Below are 16884 nucleotides of genomic sequence, written 5' to 3'. Positions count from 1 at the left end.
GTGATACCGCAGCTCAAAGATTTGTTTCATGTGCCTAATAAAAGAGTATGTGTTTCTCTCCAAACACGTAGCGAGCTACATTTAAAATGGCTCAGGGTGTGAGTCTGGTTTTAGAACATTTCCAAAACAGACGCAGTGTTTGCCACGATTTTCTTACCCAGGATTCAGCAAGACGCCAGCACGTCACTACTCGCCTTCCTGGCCACACACTTAAGTTTCAGGCAAGAATGATTACTGTGGTTATTTTACATAATGCTGGGACACGGTCCACATCCCACCAACCTGCCCTCTACATGCGCAAGCACGCCGACCATCCGCACCGGCTCTGACTGTTGTGATCCCAGTAATACGGCTCGGCTTTCCTGGCCATAAAAATCCCATGGATTGAAATTCTCCCGGTCTTTCCTTGGCCAGTAATAAATATAAAGGGTAAGTCCTTCTTAGCACAGCATTCTTTATTTGGTGCAGAGAAGCTGCTGACTTCTACTTAAATGCCAGTATCTACTCTCTGTTACGGGCAGGTAAAAAGAAGTCTCCCAATCAAAGCACTTTTTTCCTCCTCAATGAATTTACTATTATCAGTGCACATCATCACCTTCTCAGCCTCTGTCTCTGCGATTCCAGAACTCTTGCTCCAAAGCGTAATCATTTGGAAATAAAATCCTTTTGCAGTGATAAAATGCAATTTTCTAGAAAATAAACTAGAATTTTCTAGAAAACACACTAGACTTTTCTAGAAAGTAAACTCGGCTTTGTAGGTCCTACCATTAAGAGATTAGAGGTAAATTAGGTCAGTGACAATGACATTTCTGTGTGCCCTTTTCCCCAAGAACAGTTTTTATTTTTAATGGTTGTGTGTTACTATGTGCCTTGCAGCGAATCATCCAATTCTGCCTTGAAAAGCAGCCTGGCCTCCCAGCTGAAGGCCCTCCCCTCCACACACAGATCCACCAGAGGCTGTGCCAAGACCGGGCCACTTGCTCTGTGGAGAGGTTCTGGGGCTGACCAAGTGCCCAGGAATCCAGATTAAACATCAAGATAACAGGGGCAAGTCAAGGAATCGTATCTCTGCTTTTTAAAAAGACAACGACACCCTGTCCAAGTCTGACTCATAACTCCCATGTTTGCATTTTTAAAACCAAACTCTCCAGGCCGCAAATTTCCTTTTATTTTTTTCTTATAAGTTCCAGAAACAAAAATAGCCACAAGCATTTTCCACAACGGAACAAGGACTAGGGATGCTCAGTCAGGATCCTCGCAAAAGCAAACACTTCTCAGGCTGAGCAGGGCTCCTCCCGCCTGCCCCTCACACTGTTCCTTCCCGCCCCAGGGGGTAAGTGCGGCAAATACCACACCCCGGGCTTGGTGCCATTCATCTGGGACACTGAGCAATGTTTGAAGATTAGAACAAGGCGCCTTTGAGTAAGCAGTCATGAGTTTTTGAGTAAGAAACAAAAGTATAATTGATAAGCTCTCTTATCTGAATTTTGCCTCTGAAGACCAGCAAGGAATAACTTTAAGTCTCAAAATCTAGTTTCCATTCCTCCTCTGGCTCCATAATGATGATAATGGGGAGTGGCCGGGAGGGGGGGGGCACTTTCATCTTCAAAGACACATTCCCTGTATTGCTCAAGTATTAGGGAATGGCCTCACTAAGAGGGGGGGAAACTGAGCCTGGGAGTGGGGAGAGTTGTGCGTGCGAACCAGAGTGCCCGGTGGAGTCTGGTCAGGAGTTCCTGGGGCCCAGAGCGGTGGTCACGATGTCCCCTGTTCTCAACTAAGAGTGGTGTGTCACCGATTTACTTGGGGATAGAGAACATGTGTTTAAGTCTCCGGACCTGCCACGTAGTAAAACCAGGAAACTGTGGAACCGGCAAGATACCACATTTCTTTCTGTTTTGAGAAAATAAAATTTAGATTATTTACAAAAGGTGCCCAGTAGGAGAGCTGTAAATGGCAATCATTTGTGTGTGAACAGAGGTGGGCTGATAATGAGAGGTTAGGCAGATTCTACCAGGGATTCATGCTTGAAAGAAGCAAGCTTAATGAGGTAGGACAGAATGAGGAATTATAATAAAAATAGCTACAACAGTTCGCCCTTCTGAAGAGTGGGGAAACAGCAGCCAGTGGAACCAAACTGGCAAATGCTGGCTTTCCCTCTTAATTTGGCACTACACAAATGGCTCAGGAAAAACTGAACAAGGCCCGAGGCAAGGGCATACCAGGTGGGAGAGGGTGACAGGGACATCATCCAGACCTGGTTTCCAGGGGTTCCCAGGCGCTGGCTCACGACAAAAAGCACAGGTGGACTGGGGTGTGGGTGCTCCCTGGGCACAAGAAGGTTCTGGAAGTCCTGGCGTTCTTGGAAACCCAGCAACAGATCTCTCTTTAGAGTTGGCCAGGACCTGGACGATAAACAAAATGGTGAGTAAAGGTGTATGCTTAGCCTGAAAAGGTGGGTACACATCCTCTTCCATCGGAGAGCATTTGACAGGCAAGCTTGAACTGCAGGAAAGCCTGGCGCCAAGGCCCCATCTAGGTGACCATGTGCCTCCACACCCTGCTCTGTCCACTCTGCCACCACAAACCTCTGAGACGGGGGCACGGGCCCGCAAGGTGCCCTGAATCCCCCTGCCAGGAAACAGCAGAGCCAGGAGGGTGCTCACTACAGACATCCTGCGACACCCGACTGTGAGCCAGATGCAGGCACAGGTGTCGGGGACAGCCCCGACCCAGCCCGGCCCTTCCTCAGCTGGCGCCCCCTCAGGATGGATGGGGACACGGACCACAATCAAATCAATCCCTAGGATGTCCTATGGCAGCAAGTGCAGAGGAGAAATAAAGGCAGGAAAGGGGTCAGGGAGAGCCTGGCCTGGGTGGGGGACAATTTTAAACAGGAGGTCACAGAAGGCCTCAGTGAAGTAAGGTCTGCCAACAGTGAGAGAGGAGCCATGTGGATGCCTGGGGGGAGTGTCCCAGGCAGAGAGAACAGCTGGGTCAGAAGGCCCAAGAGGGAGCCTGCTGAGTGGCTTCAAGAAACGGCAAGGATGGGGCGCCTGGGTGGCTCAGTCGTTAAGCGTCTGCCTTCAGCTCAGGGCGTGATCCCGGTGTTCTGGGATCGAGCCCCACATCAGGCTCCTCCGCTGGGAGCCTGCTTCTTCCTCTCCCACTCCCCCTGCTTGTGTTCCCTCTCTCGCTGGCTGTCTCTCTGTCAAATAAATAAATAAAATCTTTAAAAAAAAAAAAAGAAGAGAAGAGAAAAAGAAACGGCAAGGAGATGGGGCACCTGGGTGTCTCAGTCATATAAGCGTCTGCCTTCAGCTTGGGTCATGATCCCAGGCTCCTGGCACATGCTCTCTAATACATAAATAAAATCTTTTAAAAACAAACAGACAACAGCAAGGAGAGCAGTTGGGCTGGAGCCCAAAGCAGAGGGAGGTGGAAAAAAACGAAGTCCGAGAGAGAAATAGCAGCCCCTCCCTGCTCTCTCACACTTCCCACAATTGCCCTGTCCTCTCCCCTTCTCCTCCTGCTGGAACAGCCCATGAGATCCAGTTCACGCCTAAGTCAATCACGACAGTCCTCTGCTCAAAATCTTCCAGTGACTCCCCACCTCACGTGGAGGAAAAGCCACAGACCTTATAGCCTGCCAACAGGCATGATCGAGGAGGCAGGAACTCACTGACGGTGGGGAAAGACTGGCTACAGTGACCTCTTAAGCGAGCATCCGATCTTTCCACTGCCTCAGAGAAGCCCCTGCTTCGCATTTCCCCAGGAAAAATACTCCTCTGACCCTAATCCTGGCCAGGCAGGTTCCTGTGGTCGGTGAGAAAGAGAAATCAAAGTCAAAATTACATGGCAGTCTATTTTGTGGAAATTTGCTAACGTGTCAGTCACTAGTTATTTCTGCACACGCGAACTTTTACTTCCACGCTGCTAAGTGATTCATCTTGATAATTAGCTGTATTTCCTTCCTCGCCATACTATTACAAAAGTATCTTTTGCAATAAAATGAAAGGATTATTATTAAAGTACTCTTAATAAGATAATTTCAGAGGCAGGTATACACATTTAGAAATTTATATATAGAACTACTGATCATTTTAATTAAAGTTCTTGTCATTCTTTACTTGTCAGGGAGAATAACAGACCCAGGACTGGGAAAAGAGGCAGCAAAAGTCAGCAAAGGAAATGGCATATCCTGTGGAACAAAGCCGGAGGGACCTGCCAAGTCATTAAGGAACCAGCTCGGTCTATGTTTCTGTGTGTATCTGACAGAAGGCCCCCGAAGACATTGTAAGGTTCCAAACAGTTTAAAACTTTTTCCCATGAAGGTCGGGATATCCTTGTCTGGATCCTTTTATGTAAGGCGAGATAATGTCCAATCTCCACCTAATTTAGATAATCGGAATTTAAAGAAATCCCCAAAGAGACCTTTTATTTCCTAGAAAGCCTCTTGTTTTCTGGTTCTCCCCTCTGCCGCTGCTAGTCGTGAGCTGATCCATGACTGGCCCCCGGAATAAGAAGCCCCACAGTGGGTTAGCTTGGACAGTTTCATGGAAACCTATCCACTGACAAGACTTTTGATGTCTCCATTGGAAATGTCAAGTGTAAACACTTGTGAGTGGCCAGTGATGATGACGTCAAGAGTCAAAGCTGAACTTAAAACAGCGAATAAATTACCCAGTCTTCTGAACTGACCTGCTAAGTTGTGATTTCACTTTTTAAAAAATTCCACCTATTATGAAAAAAAAAGAGAGACTGACATACGAAAGTGTAACTTTGGACCTGACCTTTGATGAGGGCCTATATCTATCTCGTTGACTAGTTTATCTTAGGACACCAAATGAGCAATTGAAAGATCGTGACACTTGAACCTAACTATAAGTCATCTCTCTTTTCCTGAAATGGGAAATTACCTTCATAATTTAAGTCAAATAAAACTTCTCCCTGAAATGCCCAGGTGTTTAATGCAAGAAGGTGCTTTGTTTTTCATTTTCTTGGGTGGACAGAGAGAGCCCAGTGGAGACCGAGTTTACAGGTTCACCACTGCCACCGTGTGGACAAACTGAGGATCATCAGCCCAAGTTGGTTTGCTCTTCAGTAATACAGAGCAAAGTGATTCTTAAGCAGTAAATGGACTGTTTTTCCTCCTCTCCTTCTCCTTTTCATTGATAACACTTCATCTATCTCTTTTACAGTGAAAACAAAAAAAAACAAAAAAAATTGATTTTCCAAGATGTGGGCCTCATGAAAGCTGTTTTTTATTTGCCATGCTTCCAGGACCTAGGGCATCTTCTATTTTCACGAGTTGTAAATTTGTTGCGATTTTTTTCTCTCACAGCGGTACACCCCATAGGATGTGGAGTGTTTCCTTTGTTTAAATAAAGTTCCTGATTTTAAAAGAATAGAACAAGGGCAATAGATAGATATTTTGTTATATAAATAGAGAATCCATCTATAAACTTAAATTATACATTTATAGATAAATACATAGGTAATCTGAAAAATCTCCTATGTTCTGCAAAAATATATCAGTTTCCTTCTCAAAAACATATCTGAAATACTTAGGGATCAAAACTGAATCACTGAGGATGGAAGTCTTAAACTGTGGTCCAGAGACTTTGGCCAGGGAGCAGGGAAAGGGCCAGAGAAGGCTTCTTCTGCTGCCAGTCTTCAGAGAAAAGAATGACAGGGCCATTTGCGGCCACTCTGCTCTTCTGGAGTATTTACAGCTTCCAGCTAGGCTTCACCTTCTTCATCCTCCAAGAATGATCATCAATTTCTCTGAAATGAGCCTCAATGAATGTCAGCAAGAAATTGTTTTTCAAAGCCCTTGGGAAGTTTCTCCTCCATTTCCTTGTTGGAAACTAGAGTCACTGGAAGAACCACCTTCTAGACAATGAAGACCTGAAGGCTGGACATCTAGGAGAAACACAACCCGTGCATGGAACACACGCTGTCCCAAGGCCACAGGTCAAATTTTTCCAGGGAGATGTGCTCAGAAATGTGGACAACGTCAAGGCTCTTTGTGATATTAAGTGTCTGGACACAACATCTCTAAGGGGGAGAGGGTGAAACATCACCACAAGTCCATCACCCGTGCTCTTATGCGCCAGTGCTCAGCCATGAAAAACCAGATCCCAGGACCAACACGATGGTGGAGGTGCCCCTGATGCAGACCACGAAGAACAAGCCGATGGGTACTACAGCCAGAGAACCATGTTCCCCGAGGCAAACGAGCGGATGGGCACTACAGCCAGAGAACCATGTTCCCCGAGGCAAACGAGCGGATGGGCACTACAGCCAGAGAACCATGTTCCCCGAGGCAAAAGAACAACCCTCCATAAAATAGCCTGGAAACACTAAAAATGAATGATAGTAGGAAATGTGAAAGAAACAACAACAACAAAAAAGCGAAAGCAAAACAAACCACTAGACAAAATGTGCCAAAGTCCACTTACTTTCTCCTGTGGAGAAGCCAGGAAGTATATATTTGGGGGAGGCACAGTCAAGATCACCAAGAGAGAGACAGCAAAAGGCCAGCAAATGGGTCCAAGTACTATGGGTTCTGAGTATCTAGAGAGGATACTCTTGACACGAGCATGGTGGGAGCGTGTGGGTGACCCACAGCACAGGCAGGTGGTCAGTGGTATTCAGTTAGAGGGCAGTGCACAGTCAAGAATGACAGTGACCTTTCAGCCTATTCACTAACTTTTCTGTCTTCTCCACCCATGGTATGGTAAAGGTGTAAAGAAATGGTCAGTATCTCCACCTTTTTCTCTCTTCCTGGAGGCACCAAGCGTGTTTGTTTTCTTCTGTTTTGATTAGACCAGTAATTTCATGCGTGCCTCTGGCAAAGGTCCTAGCTCGGCCACAGCTGCATCCTGGTTACTAACACAAGCCCTGTTGCCTGATGCCCTCCAGACCTCCAACTGGCCCTCCTACGTCCTCCAACTTTACTTGGCATGAGGGTCCAGGTCCCCCAAATGCAGGGCTTTCTGAGGCTGGTGGAGGTGTAGAGCTGGATGGGAAGGTCTCAGACTCTTCCATCATAGGCTGGTGCTACATTCCTCAGCACGAGGGGCAAAGCAGAAAAGAGTCTAGCTCTTCTTCCGAAAGAGATTACTCCTAAACTTGAAGGGGATCAATATCCAGAGCCAGGATTTAACTCAAATTGATTTTGTCCAAAAGCCTACATTCTTTTTGTTACTGCACTCAAAATAACGGGAGGAAGCATTTGATTGAATAAGTGATATTGGGATGACTGAATTACAAGCAATTTTTAAAAAAGATTTTATTTCTTTATTTTAGAGAGAGAGAAAGGGAGCAGCAGGTCCCCTCCTGAGCAGGGAGCCTGATGTGGGCCTCCATCCCAGGACCCTGGAATCATGACCTGGGCCAAAGGCAGATACTTAACTGACTGAGCCACCCAGGCGCCCTGAATTATAAGCAATTTGGAATTAAGTTTAAACATCTTAGGCCATATACAAAAATAAACTCAAAATCAAGAGTTAACTATTGAAGGATAGGACAACTAGCATAAATTAGAATCTGATATCAGATACTTGATTCAACCACTTTCTAAAATTTAAAGCAGTTAACATAATAGAAGAAACAGATTGACAAAAATTTACATGCAAACTATAAACATCAAGACAGCAGGTATCAACAGGCAGTGAACAGGAGCACATTGAAATGAGAAGAAAATAATCATCAACAAACACTTTGAAAGATTTTAAACTTAGGTACAAAATACACATTAACTGGTACTATTCCAAGGCATTAAATGTGAAAAAAATAAATAAACTAGTAAAGTGATAACTTTACTGGGGGAAAACAGTTTGACAATTCCTCTTATGAATTCCTTCTCTGTAATTCTTCTCTGTAATGCCTATTATGAATTCCTTCTCTGTAAAGTCTCCTTCTGGGACTTTATCTTAGGAGTCGTTCCAAAAACAAGTTAGTTGAAATGACAGCATATCATGGAAGTAAGAATACAGGCTTTTGAGTTTCAACATGTCCGAGTTCAAGTCTTGGTCTGATTTACTCATTTCCTAAGCTTCAGTAGATTATCTGTGATAACTAAGCTTCCGTTTCTTCATCTCTAAGTCAGAAATGAAAATACCTGACGTAAAGTACTTAGTGTTCAATAAATGGACACCACGGAAAACTGACTCCCGACAGGTCAAAGTTGGAAACAAACAATAGTCAATAGGAACAAAGTTATGAAAATTCATGTATATAAACCAGGTAGAACATTAAGCAAACACTGAAAAGACAGTAATGAAGACTCTGCTGATGGACTGTATTTAAGACGTGCTAAATAAACATACAACAAAAATGTTCCTATATTTGCAGTGAGAATAGCTAAATCAAACACAGACACAGGTGAACAAAGCCTGGAAAAGAATGTGAATTAACGAAAACACAGCAGGTCATCTTATGGGGGCTGAAAATGTTTTCTTCAATGTTACCCTGTTTTGCCAATAAATGAAAAACACAAGGAGAAAAAAATAAACAGCTGAGACGTCTGGTATATAGGCTGGCGTACAAGGAGCCTAGCAGCAGCCCTCCTATTGTTGGTAAGTCAAACCCTGAACGATCTGAAAACCAACAAGTCGTCTTCATGACTTCAGGGAACTGAGGTGGAAATTAGAGAGACAGATGGGAGGATGCCAAGCGTCACCCTTACTGCAGCAGCAACCTCCATGGGGACAAGGACTAGCACAGGGAAACTTCAATTGTCACTGACAAACTTTGGAGGCTCAGGGGATCCCACCAGGTTTAAATACTGCAGGAGGGCCAGGCTTTTGTGAGTTTCACCTCCAGGAGCTCCACGTTCTCACAGCGAGCACTGGAAAGAAACCTCCTGTTTCTGGCACGGAGAAGGGGAAAGCAGCCAGAGCATTCTCTTCTTCAAGTGGCCTGCCCTCCAGAGTAACGGTTTCACCAGAGCTAACTGATCAAGATTGTATCAGAGCCTGATTAACCCAGAGGAGGGCAAATGCGCACCTCTGGCCTCCTTTCGCCATCCTGTGAACTTGTGAAGTTCACAATCCAAGGCACAGGCTCTCAAGGAGAGAGACTCCTGCCGCTCCAACACCCAATTCCGCTGGGCTGAGCATCTGAGGAAGAACTAGGAGGGTATCTGTCAGTGTAATCAGCTTTCCCCAGAGCCCCGCCCAATGACTTCATTTAAATTGCCCTGGCCCCTAAGGGGACTCCTGAGCGCTCCCAGCTACAAGGAAGGCTGGCAAGAATGCTGCATTACCAGGTGCCTGGGTGGTTCTGTTGGTTAAGCCTCTGCCTTCAGCTCAGGTCATGATCCTGGGGTCTTGGGATTAAGCTCCACATCAGGCTCCCTGCTCATCAGGGAACCTGTTTATCCTGCTCCCCTGCTTGTGCTCTCTCTCAAATAAACAAATAAAATTAAATTTAAAAATGCTATCTTACCATCTTGAGTAAGGTCAAGTTTTGCCAGATAAAATGCAGGAAGCCAAGTTAAACTTGACTTTTGGATAAACAAGTATATTGGGACATCCTTATGCTAAAAATTATTTATTGCCTATCTAAAATTCAGGATGTCCTGTTTTGTTTTTCTGAATCTGGCAACACTACCCATAAGTGACCAACCAACCACTATCATGACCTCTACACTTATCACTTCCTTTAAAAACAACAACAACACTGTTTTCACCCAGTGTGCATCCTTAGGCATGATAGTTTAATCTTTCCTATTTAAAAACATTGATAGAGTCTTTAAGTCTCTTTTAATCTGTAAGTTTCTTTTCTGTCCCTTGTACTACCATAAAATCAACTTGTTGAAGAAGCCTGGTCGTTGGGCCTATCGATTTTCCAAAAGAATGGATTTTGTTATTGCAAATGCGTGGTGAGGTTCAAACTTTTCCTCTTTCCTTGGCATTTCTTGTAAATTGGTAGCTGGATCCAGAGACTGAGTCAGACTCAGAGACCATCCCTTTGGCAAGACTATGGATGGTTAATTGTGTATTTTCATCACAAGGCACGTGTGTAACTCTCTTCATAATCTTAACCTTGATACTTAATGCCTTTATCTATTCACTGGGGGTTGCAAAATGTTGGCCTTCTAATTCTATCACTATGCTTTATTTATTAATTGGACTACTTTTCATAAAAGACATTCTCTTTTATCTGCAATTCCATTATCTAGTTGTACAGTGCATATAGGAAAGGCAGGATAAATGCTAGGTTCTCTCTCCCATTCTTTATAAAATCAGTTTTCAAGATAATGAATTGGTTCTCTATTATTGTCTGAAGGCGACCAATTTTTAAAACTATCATTTATGAACTCATATATCTAAACATATTTGATGAGTTTCTCTCCATTGCAATTATTGTTATTGAAACTCGGAACTATCCCAACCTTGGCCAGCCTCTCTGAGTTGGCTATCGATTCCTCTTGATAGGACCCTAGAAGTTTCTAATAGCTTCTTTGTAATCTGACATCAAACTATGTCCCAAGCTTCTCTTGCACATTTCTTGGCTCAGGTCTGGAACTCATCATTTCTCCAAAGAGTCTCAAGTCCAAAACTGATTCTCTGAAAAGACTAGTGAAATTAAACAAATCTCCATCAAGACGGATCAAGGATAAAAGCAACAAATATGCACATGAACATAAAGAAGAACTTAAAAGGGAACATTACAAAGATTTAGAACTGATTATTTGATGTTCAGGAACAAATGTATGTTGAAGAGATACGTGGATGAAACAAAACTTTCTAGGAAAATAAGATTTACCAAAACTTTCTAGGAAAATAAAAGACAAAAAAAAAAAAAAAAAAAAAAAACCCAGAGCAGACCTATTACCCAAGAAAAATTAAATTCAAAGCCTTTCCCCAGAAGCACCAATCGTGGTCTACTTTTCAGGGGAATTCTCCCAGACCTTAAAGAAAAAGATATATACTGTATCTTTTTTATATGAAGATATTTATACATACATATTTTATACAAACTGTTCCAAAACTTCTTTTTTTTTTTTCCCAAAACTTCTCTTTAAAGATTTATTTATTTGTTTTAGAGAGACAGCGCATGAGCGGAGGAGCAGAAGGAGACGGCGAGAGAATCCCAAGCAGACTCTGTGCTGAGCACGGAGCCCAGTGCGGGGCGTCATCTCATGACCTTGAGATCACAAGCTGAGCGAAACCGAGAGTTGTACACAACCGACTGTGCCACCCAGGTGCCCCCCAAAATTTCTTAAAAAGATGGTATAACTTTGATACCTACACTATAAGGGTAGCTCAAGAAGGAAAATACTGGTTGACCCTCACTCTTAAACACAAATGTAGAAAGCCTAAATAAAAATAATAGCAAATTGAATTAAGCAATGTATAAGAAGAAAATCATCATCATGACCAAATTGGGTTTATTACAAGAATGATGAAACATTTAATATGAAAAAGTATACCAACTTAACTCACTGTATTAACAGATTAAATGAAACAAAATGCCACTTGTCAATGCTTCTTATCTATATTGTACTAGAGGCCCTAGGTAGTACATTAAGACAAGAAAAAGAAATATATAACATATAGGAATAAGAAAAGAAAAAAACCAAACTTTCATCAATGATATGATTATCTACAAAGAAACCCAAGAGAATCTATGAGCAAATTATAATTAATAAGAAAGTATAGTAAAATACTTAAATTTAAGGCCAACATATGAAAATTAATTGCATTCTAATACAGAGGCCCCCTAAAACTAGAAAAAGCAAATAAATAAATAAAAAGCAAGGTACTTAGGAATAAATATAAGTATAATGAAATATTTTTATGGGAAGACATTAAGGAAGAATAAAATAAATGGAGAGATATGCTTATGGTAAGAAAGACTCAATAATATAAAGACATTGTTCTATCCAAATTAATCTATAAATTCAATATAATTCCATTTGAAATCCCAAGGAGTAATTTATGGAACCTGATAAACTGACTATATAATATGCATGAAAGAGAAAAAGGCCAAGAATAGATCTGGTAGGCAGAATAATGGCCCTTTAAAGATGTTCACATCCTGGGGCGCCTGGGTGACTCAGTTAAGCGGCTGCCTTTGGCTCAGCTCATCATCCCCGGAGTCCTGGGATCAAGCCCCACAGTGGGCTCCCCGCCCTGGGGGGGGGGCCTGTTTCTCCCTCTCCCTGCTGCTCCCCCAGCTTGTTCTCTCTCTCTCTCTGTCACATAAATAAAGAAATAAAATATTTTTAAGAAATGCCCAACTTTAAAAAAATAAAAAAAATAATAAAGATGTTCACATCCTAATCCCCAGAGCCTGTGAGTATGTTGGGTTACATGGCAAAGGGGAATTAAAGTTGCTAAAGAGCTGACTATAAAATGGAGAGATTATCCTGGATTATGGGGGTAGGCTCAATGCAATCACCAATGTCTTTATGAGTGAAAGAAGTCTAAGAAGGAGAACCAGAGGGATGGTAGCATGGGAAGATTTTGGCCTGATATTGCTCACCTTGAAAATGGAGCCAAGAATGTGGGAAGCCTCTAGAAGCTAGAAGGAAGAAGACACGGATTCTCTCTTAAGGCCTCCAGAAAGGACTGCAATCCTGCCGGTACTTTGATACTATCCCAGGGAGACCCACTGCAGAGTTCTGAACTATGGACTGTAAGATAATGAATTTATGTGGTTTTAAGCCACTAAGTTTGTGGTAATCAGTTATAGCAGCATAGGACACTAATTACAACAGACAGGATGGTTTCAAAAGAACAAAGTAGAAGGACTTTCCTGCCAACATGAGACTTATTTTAAAAATATAGAAATTAAGGTAGTGTAGGATTGGTGTTGGGATGTAAAAACAGCAGATTCCAGAGACAGGCCTCACATATATGGAAACTTTATATATGTCAGAGATGACATTATGGATCACTGGGATAAGAATGAACTATACCATGATGGACAATGGATATTTTGGGAAATTCTTAAAGATTTTGTTTATTTATTTGAGAGAGAGAGAGATAGAGAGCAGGAGTTGGGGGAGAGGCAGAGGGAGAAGGAGAAGCAGACTCCCCACTGAGCAGGGAGCCCCGCTGTGGGGCTCGATCCCAGGACATGACCTGAGCCGAAGGCAGACGTGTAACCAACTGAGCCACCCAGACACCCCTTTTTAATGTATTCCTTAAGCTGGGAGCTGGGTACATGTGTATGTATCAATTCCTGTTCCTATTCATGTGTCTGAAAGTTGTCATAAATGTTAAATATAAACAAATTTTAGAGTGAATAAAACAATAACTCAAAGGTTATGATACAGACAGAAGTTTAAGAGCTTAAGCTCTTCATCATGAAGCTGTCCCTCACTTGGGTTACACCCCAGCGGTTCAACTCCGAACCCTGGAAATCAGTCAGAGATTCTGCCCTAGAGTAGATTCTTTGTTTTGCTGACACAGCAAACAGATTAAAAGCAAACAGAACAATAAGGTACAATTTAAAAAGCTAAAGGAAGGGGAGTGTAATGAAGGCTAATGGCCAAACAGAAGAAACATGAAAACAGAAACATTTAACTACGGGGTACCATACCCAGTGCAGGCCACCCCCAGGTGTGGAGTTCGATCACACTGAGAAGTACTAGAGTACCATTTCTAAGCCATTTCAGATAAATCTCCCATGTCTTCATAGCATGACAGAGAGTTGTCACCATTTCTGCTGCACTTTACACGAAGTAAACATGTTTATTAGTGATTTAATGGTTGTTGATGCTAAACTACCCTAAATTTATTTTTTTATTTTTATTTATTTATTTATTTTTAAGATTTTATTTGACAGAGAGAGATACTGTGAGAGAGGGAACACAAGCAGGGGGAGCGACAGAGGGAGAAGCAGACTTCCCGCTGAGCGGGGAGCCCGATGCGGGGCTCAATCCCAGGAACCTGGGACCATGACCCAAGCCAAAGATGCCCAACTGAACCACCGAGGGGCCCCAAACTACCCTAAATTAAAAAACAAAAACAAAACCCACAGCCAAACACACAATGGATGAAGATAAAGCTAAAAGAGGGAAACAATGTTTCATCAGTTTCTGCCCCAGGGTGCTTCCAGCTCTAGTTCTGGGTCTGGGTGGCCACTAAAATGTGGAGCAAAGCTGCTTGCCCATCCAAGCCAAGGGCAGAAACCCCAACTTTCTCTAGGTCACAGGACAACTGGGAAAAACTCCCAGCACTGGTCCCCTGCTAAGAGGCATTCAATCTGACCTTGATGTCTCAATAATAAAGCTGCTTTTCACTGGTTTTGCTTCAAGCTTCTTTCTGAGCTTTGGTACTTTGCAGTCCATAAATTTAACTAGAAGGAAACAAAATCAATTTAACCTATTTTACTCAAAGAACCATTTTACTATATAGTCTATTTTCTACTGTTTATTTTAATGTATTTCGTATAGCATATTTCCTGCTGTACAGTTTTTGAAGTTGGTTTTAAAAACAGTGTTCTACATAGATGTCCCTTTTTTGTTATCGTTGCTTTCTTTTCATTGGTATTTAAGATATTTGGTTTCAGTTTTCCCTTCCTTTATTTCAGCCAATTTTCTTTTCAGCCATTCTATATTACATCACCAATAACCCTAATTCATTTCTTCATTTGATATCCAAACTCTTCCCATCTTGATAAAATATGTTTGTGAGAGAATTTCTCAGAGGTACAGCTGGTGTTCTGTGCTTTAAATAATCACAAGGATTTTTACTGTCCTTGTTAGTTTACTGAAATTAAAACATACTATCATAATTTGGGGGCCCCAGGAATTACTACTACCTTTAGAAGCTGATGAGAACAAAGGCAAAAGAAATGCAGCTTAAATTAGGTCTCCTTACAGTCTGCAGCCCACTGATAGATCCCTGAGATGTGCAGAGCGGGGCCCTCCTTAAGGAACTCATGGCTGTCTTAATGCCTTCATGTTTATGTTTTATTAAAGACTAAAAATAACCTTATCTTCACAAGGTCCTAAAAGCCTTGCTTCAAAATTCCTTAGACACTTACTTTACCTTTATCCCTCCTCCCTCCACAAACTTAGAAGTATATAATCAGTCACTCCTCACAATCCCCATGCAGCTCTTTCTGCTCACAGGTCCTGCTATAATAAAATCACTTTTTTGCACCAAAAAGTCTCGTCTCAAGAATTCTTAGCCATTCGCTCTCTCACCCAAAACTCTTCCAAATATCATTATTTTAGCACCCAACGTGGGGCGCGAGTGCTTTCATCTGGACTCTGAGACTCTGTGCAATCTCGACTTGTAATTCCTCTTCTCTTCCCTTTAGTTTCATTTCCTGGGCTTTTCAAGGAGTATGCTGGCTCTTATTCGAACAGCTTTCACTTCGATTGCTCAGGCTGCAATCCTCTGGACCGTGGCTACTCTAGTGAGGGAAAAGCCTGCCTTTTGGCTGGAAATTAGTACACTGGCCTGAATGGTATAAGACCCAGAAACTTGATGCACTCTATTCCTGTCCTTCTGTTTGTTTTTCTTTATTCCTGTCCTTAGGCTTGGGACAGCCTCCTAAAGTCACTAGGACGCCTGCCAATCTTAAGACTCCCATGTGAGGTTTCCTCCTCATTGGTCTAATGTGATCCCCTTCACATCTCTGGTCTAGCCACTTCAGGCCACAAGACTTCCACTCAGAGCTGGCCGAATCTAGTATCTGATTAAATGAAAACCCCACCGGGGCCATTTTCCTAGGGAGGTCGGCTGTCAGGACTCTATGTGTTGGAACGCTGCTGAGATCATGATGGGTTTCTACCTTTACTGTTTTTCATCAAGGTCCTCTACTGACTACTTAAGTTACTAACTTGGGTAATTTCCCCTTGTAAAACTTTTCTGGTGTTTTCCATGGGTTAGAAATGGCAGGTTTTTCACAGCGTGGCAGGGCACAGTATTTTGGTATATTCACCAATACCCATTTGTAGTCTAGAATGCAGTGGGGAAGAGAGGGGATGCAGGCAATCCCTCCTATGGGGCCTTTACAGCAGGGAAGGTGATCAATAGTGATTTCGTTGGAGGGGCACATCTGGTTGCTTGGACACCAGAACCCCCGACATATCCTGCGTGGGACACTACCCAAGGGTCGGGAGCAATTTTTGATAACGGGCCTTCTCTAGGCTTCTTTGGTTCCCAAGGTCTCTCCCATGGCATGCCTTTTTAACCCACTGGAAACAATTTGGATTGAAAAATTTAAGAACTGATCTTCTTTTGTAACACTGCATTGCCTCAATATAGATCTATCAGATATCTTCTGCAGGAAACAGGGCAAACGAACTGAGGTACCCTATATTCAGCCCTGAATGGCCCTAAATCGGGACATGATTTAAGGAGCTCTTGCAGAACAGGTCTGGCCACTAATCAGGCTGATAAACTCCCTCCTGATATACTGGATGATTGTCTAAACAGGCCTCCTCCAAAAAACCCAGGTTGCTGGAGGAAACACAGGCCATCCCTAATGAAGGGGATGCTGACTCTCTCTCCCTGTTCCTCCCAATAGACTCAGGTTACTTTAGTTGTACACCTTGATGACCGGCTCTCCTGTTTAGAGAGCATATTATCATTATGTTAGCCTTTTCTTTTTAAAAAAATTAGACTTATTCCTTCTTTGACCTCCCTCCATGGATAAACAAAAGCAAATGAAAAATTCCAATAAAACATCCAACAAATAAAATTCCATGTCTACCACCAATGAAAGTAATAAAGAATATGGTTAATGCTTACGAAGTCTGCATGGAAGGGGTCTGGATAAATCACAAAGAATCCTATAATCACAGTTGGATTGAAAGGAGTTGCTCCCAGCGCCTGCTAATCCTGGGGAGGAGGACCGTCATCACTTCTGCTCAGTCATCAGACCAAGTGAACAGTGGAACGTTGC

General features: G+C 42.7%; 1 protein-coding gene across 4 annotated transcripts in view; it reads right to left on the bottom strand.

Moving 5' to 3' along the window:
- BTD (biotinidase) overlaps positions 1–16884 on the bottom strand; it is a 24748-nt gene extending 7864 nt beyond the window's left edge. The window contains exons 1-3 of one of the 4 annotated variants that reach the window (XM_008708924.2): positions 16731–16884; positions 14235–14322; positions 2258–2405 (exon numbers count right to left, since the gene is read on the bottom strand). Coding sequence is in view for 1 of the 4 variants with exons in the window: in XM_008708908.2 (XP_008707130.2) it covers positions 16731–16741 (11 nt within the window). In the remaining 3 variants the exon portion in view is untranslated. Of the gene's footprint in view, positions 1–2222; positions 2406–14234; positions 14323–16730 lie in introns of all 4 variants that reach the window. The other 3 variants (XM_040636835.1, XM_008708917.2, XM_008708908.2) reach the window with 3 other exon arrangements.

Source organism: Ursus maritimus, unplaced genomic scaffold (genome assembly GCF_017311325.1).
Source record: "Ursus maritimus isolate PB19 unplaced genomic scaffold, ASM1731132v1 scaffold_20, whole genome shotgun sequence".
Lineage (NCBI taxonomy): Eukaryota > Metazoa > Chordata > Mammalia > Carnivora > Ursidae > Ursus > Ursus maritimus.
Note: the sequence above shows the minus strand (reverse complement) of the source record. Positions and strands in the feature narration are given on the sequence as shown.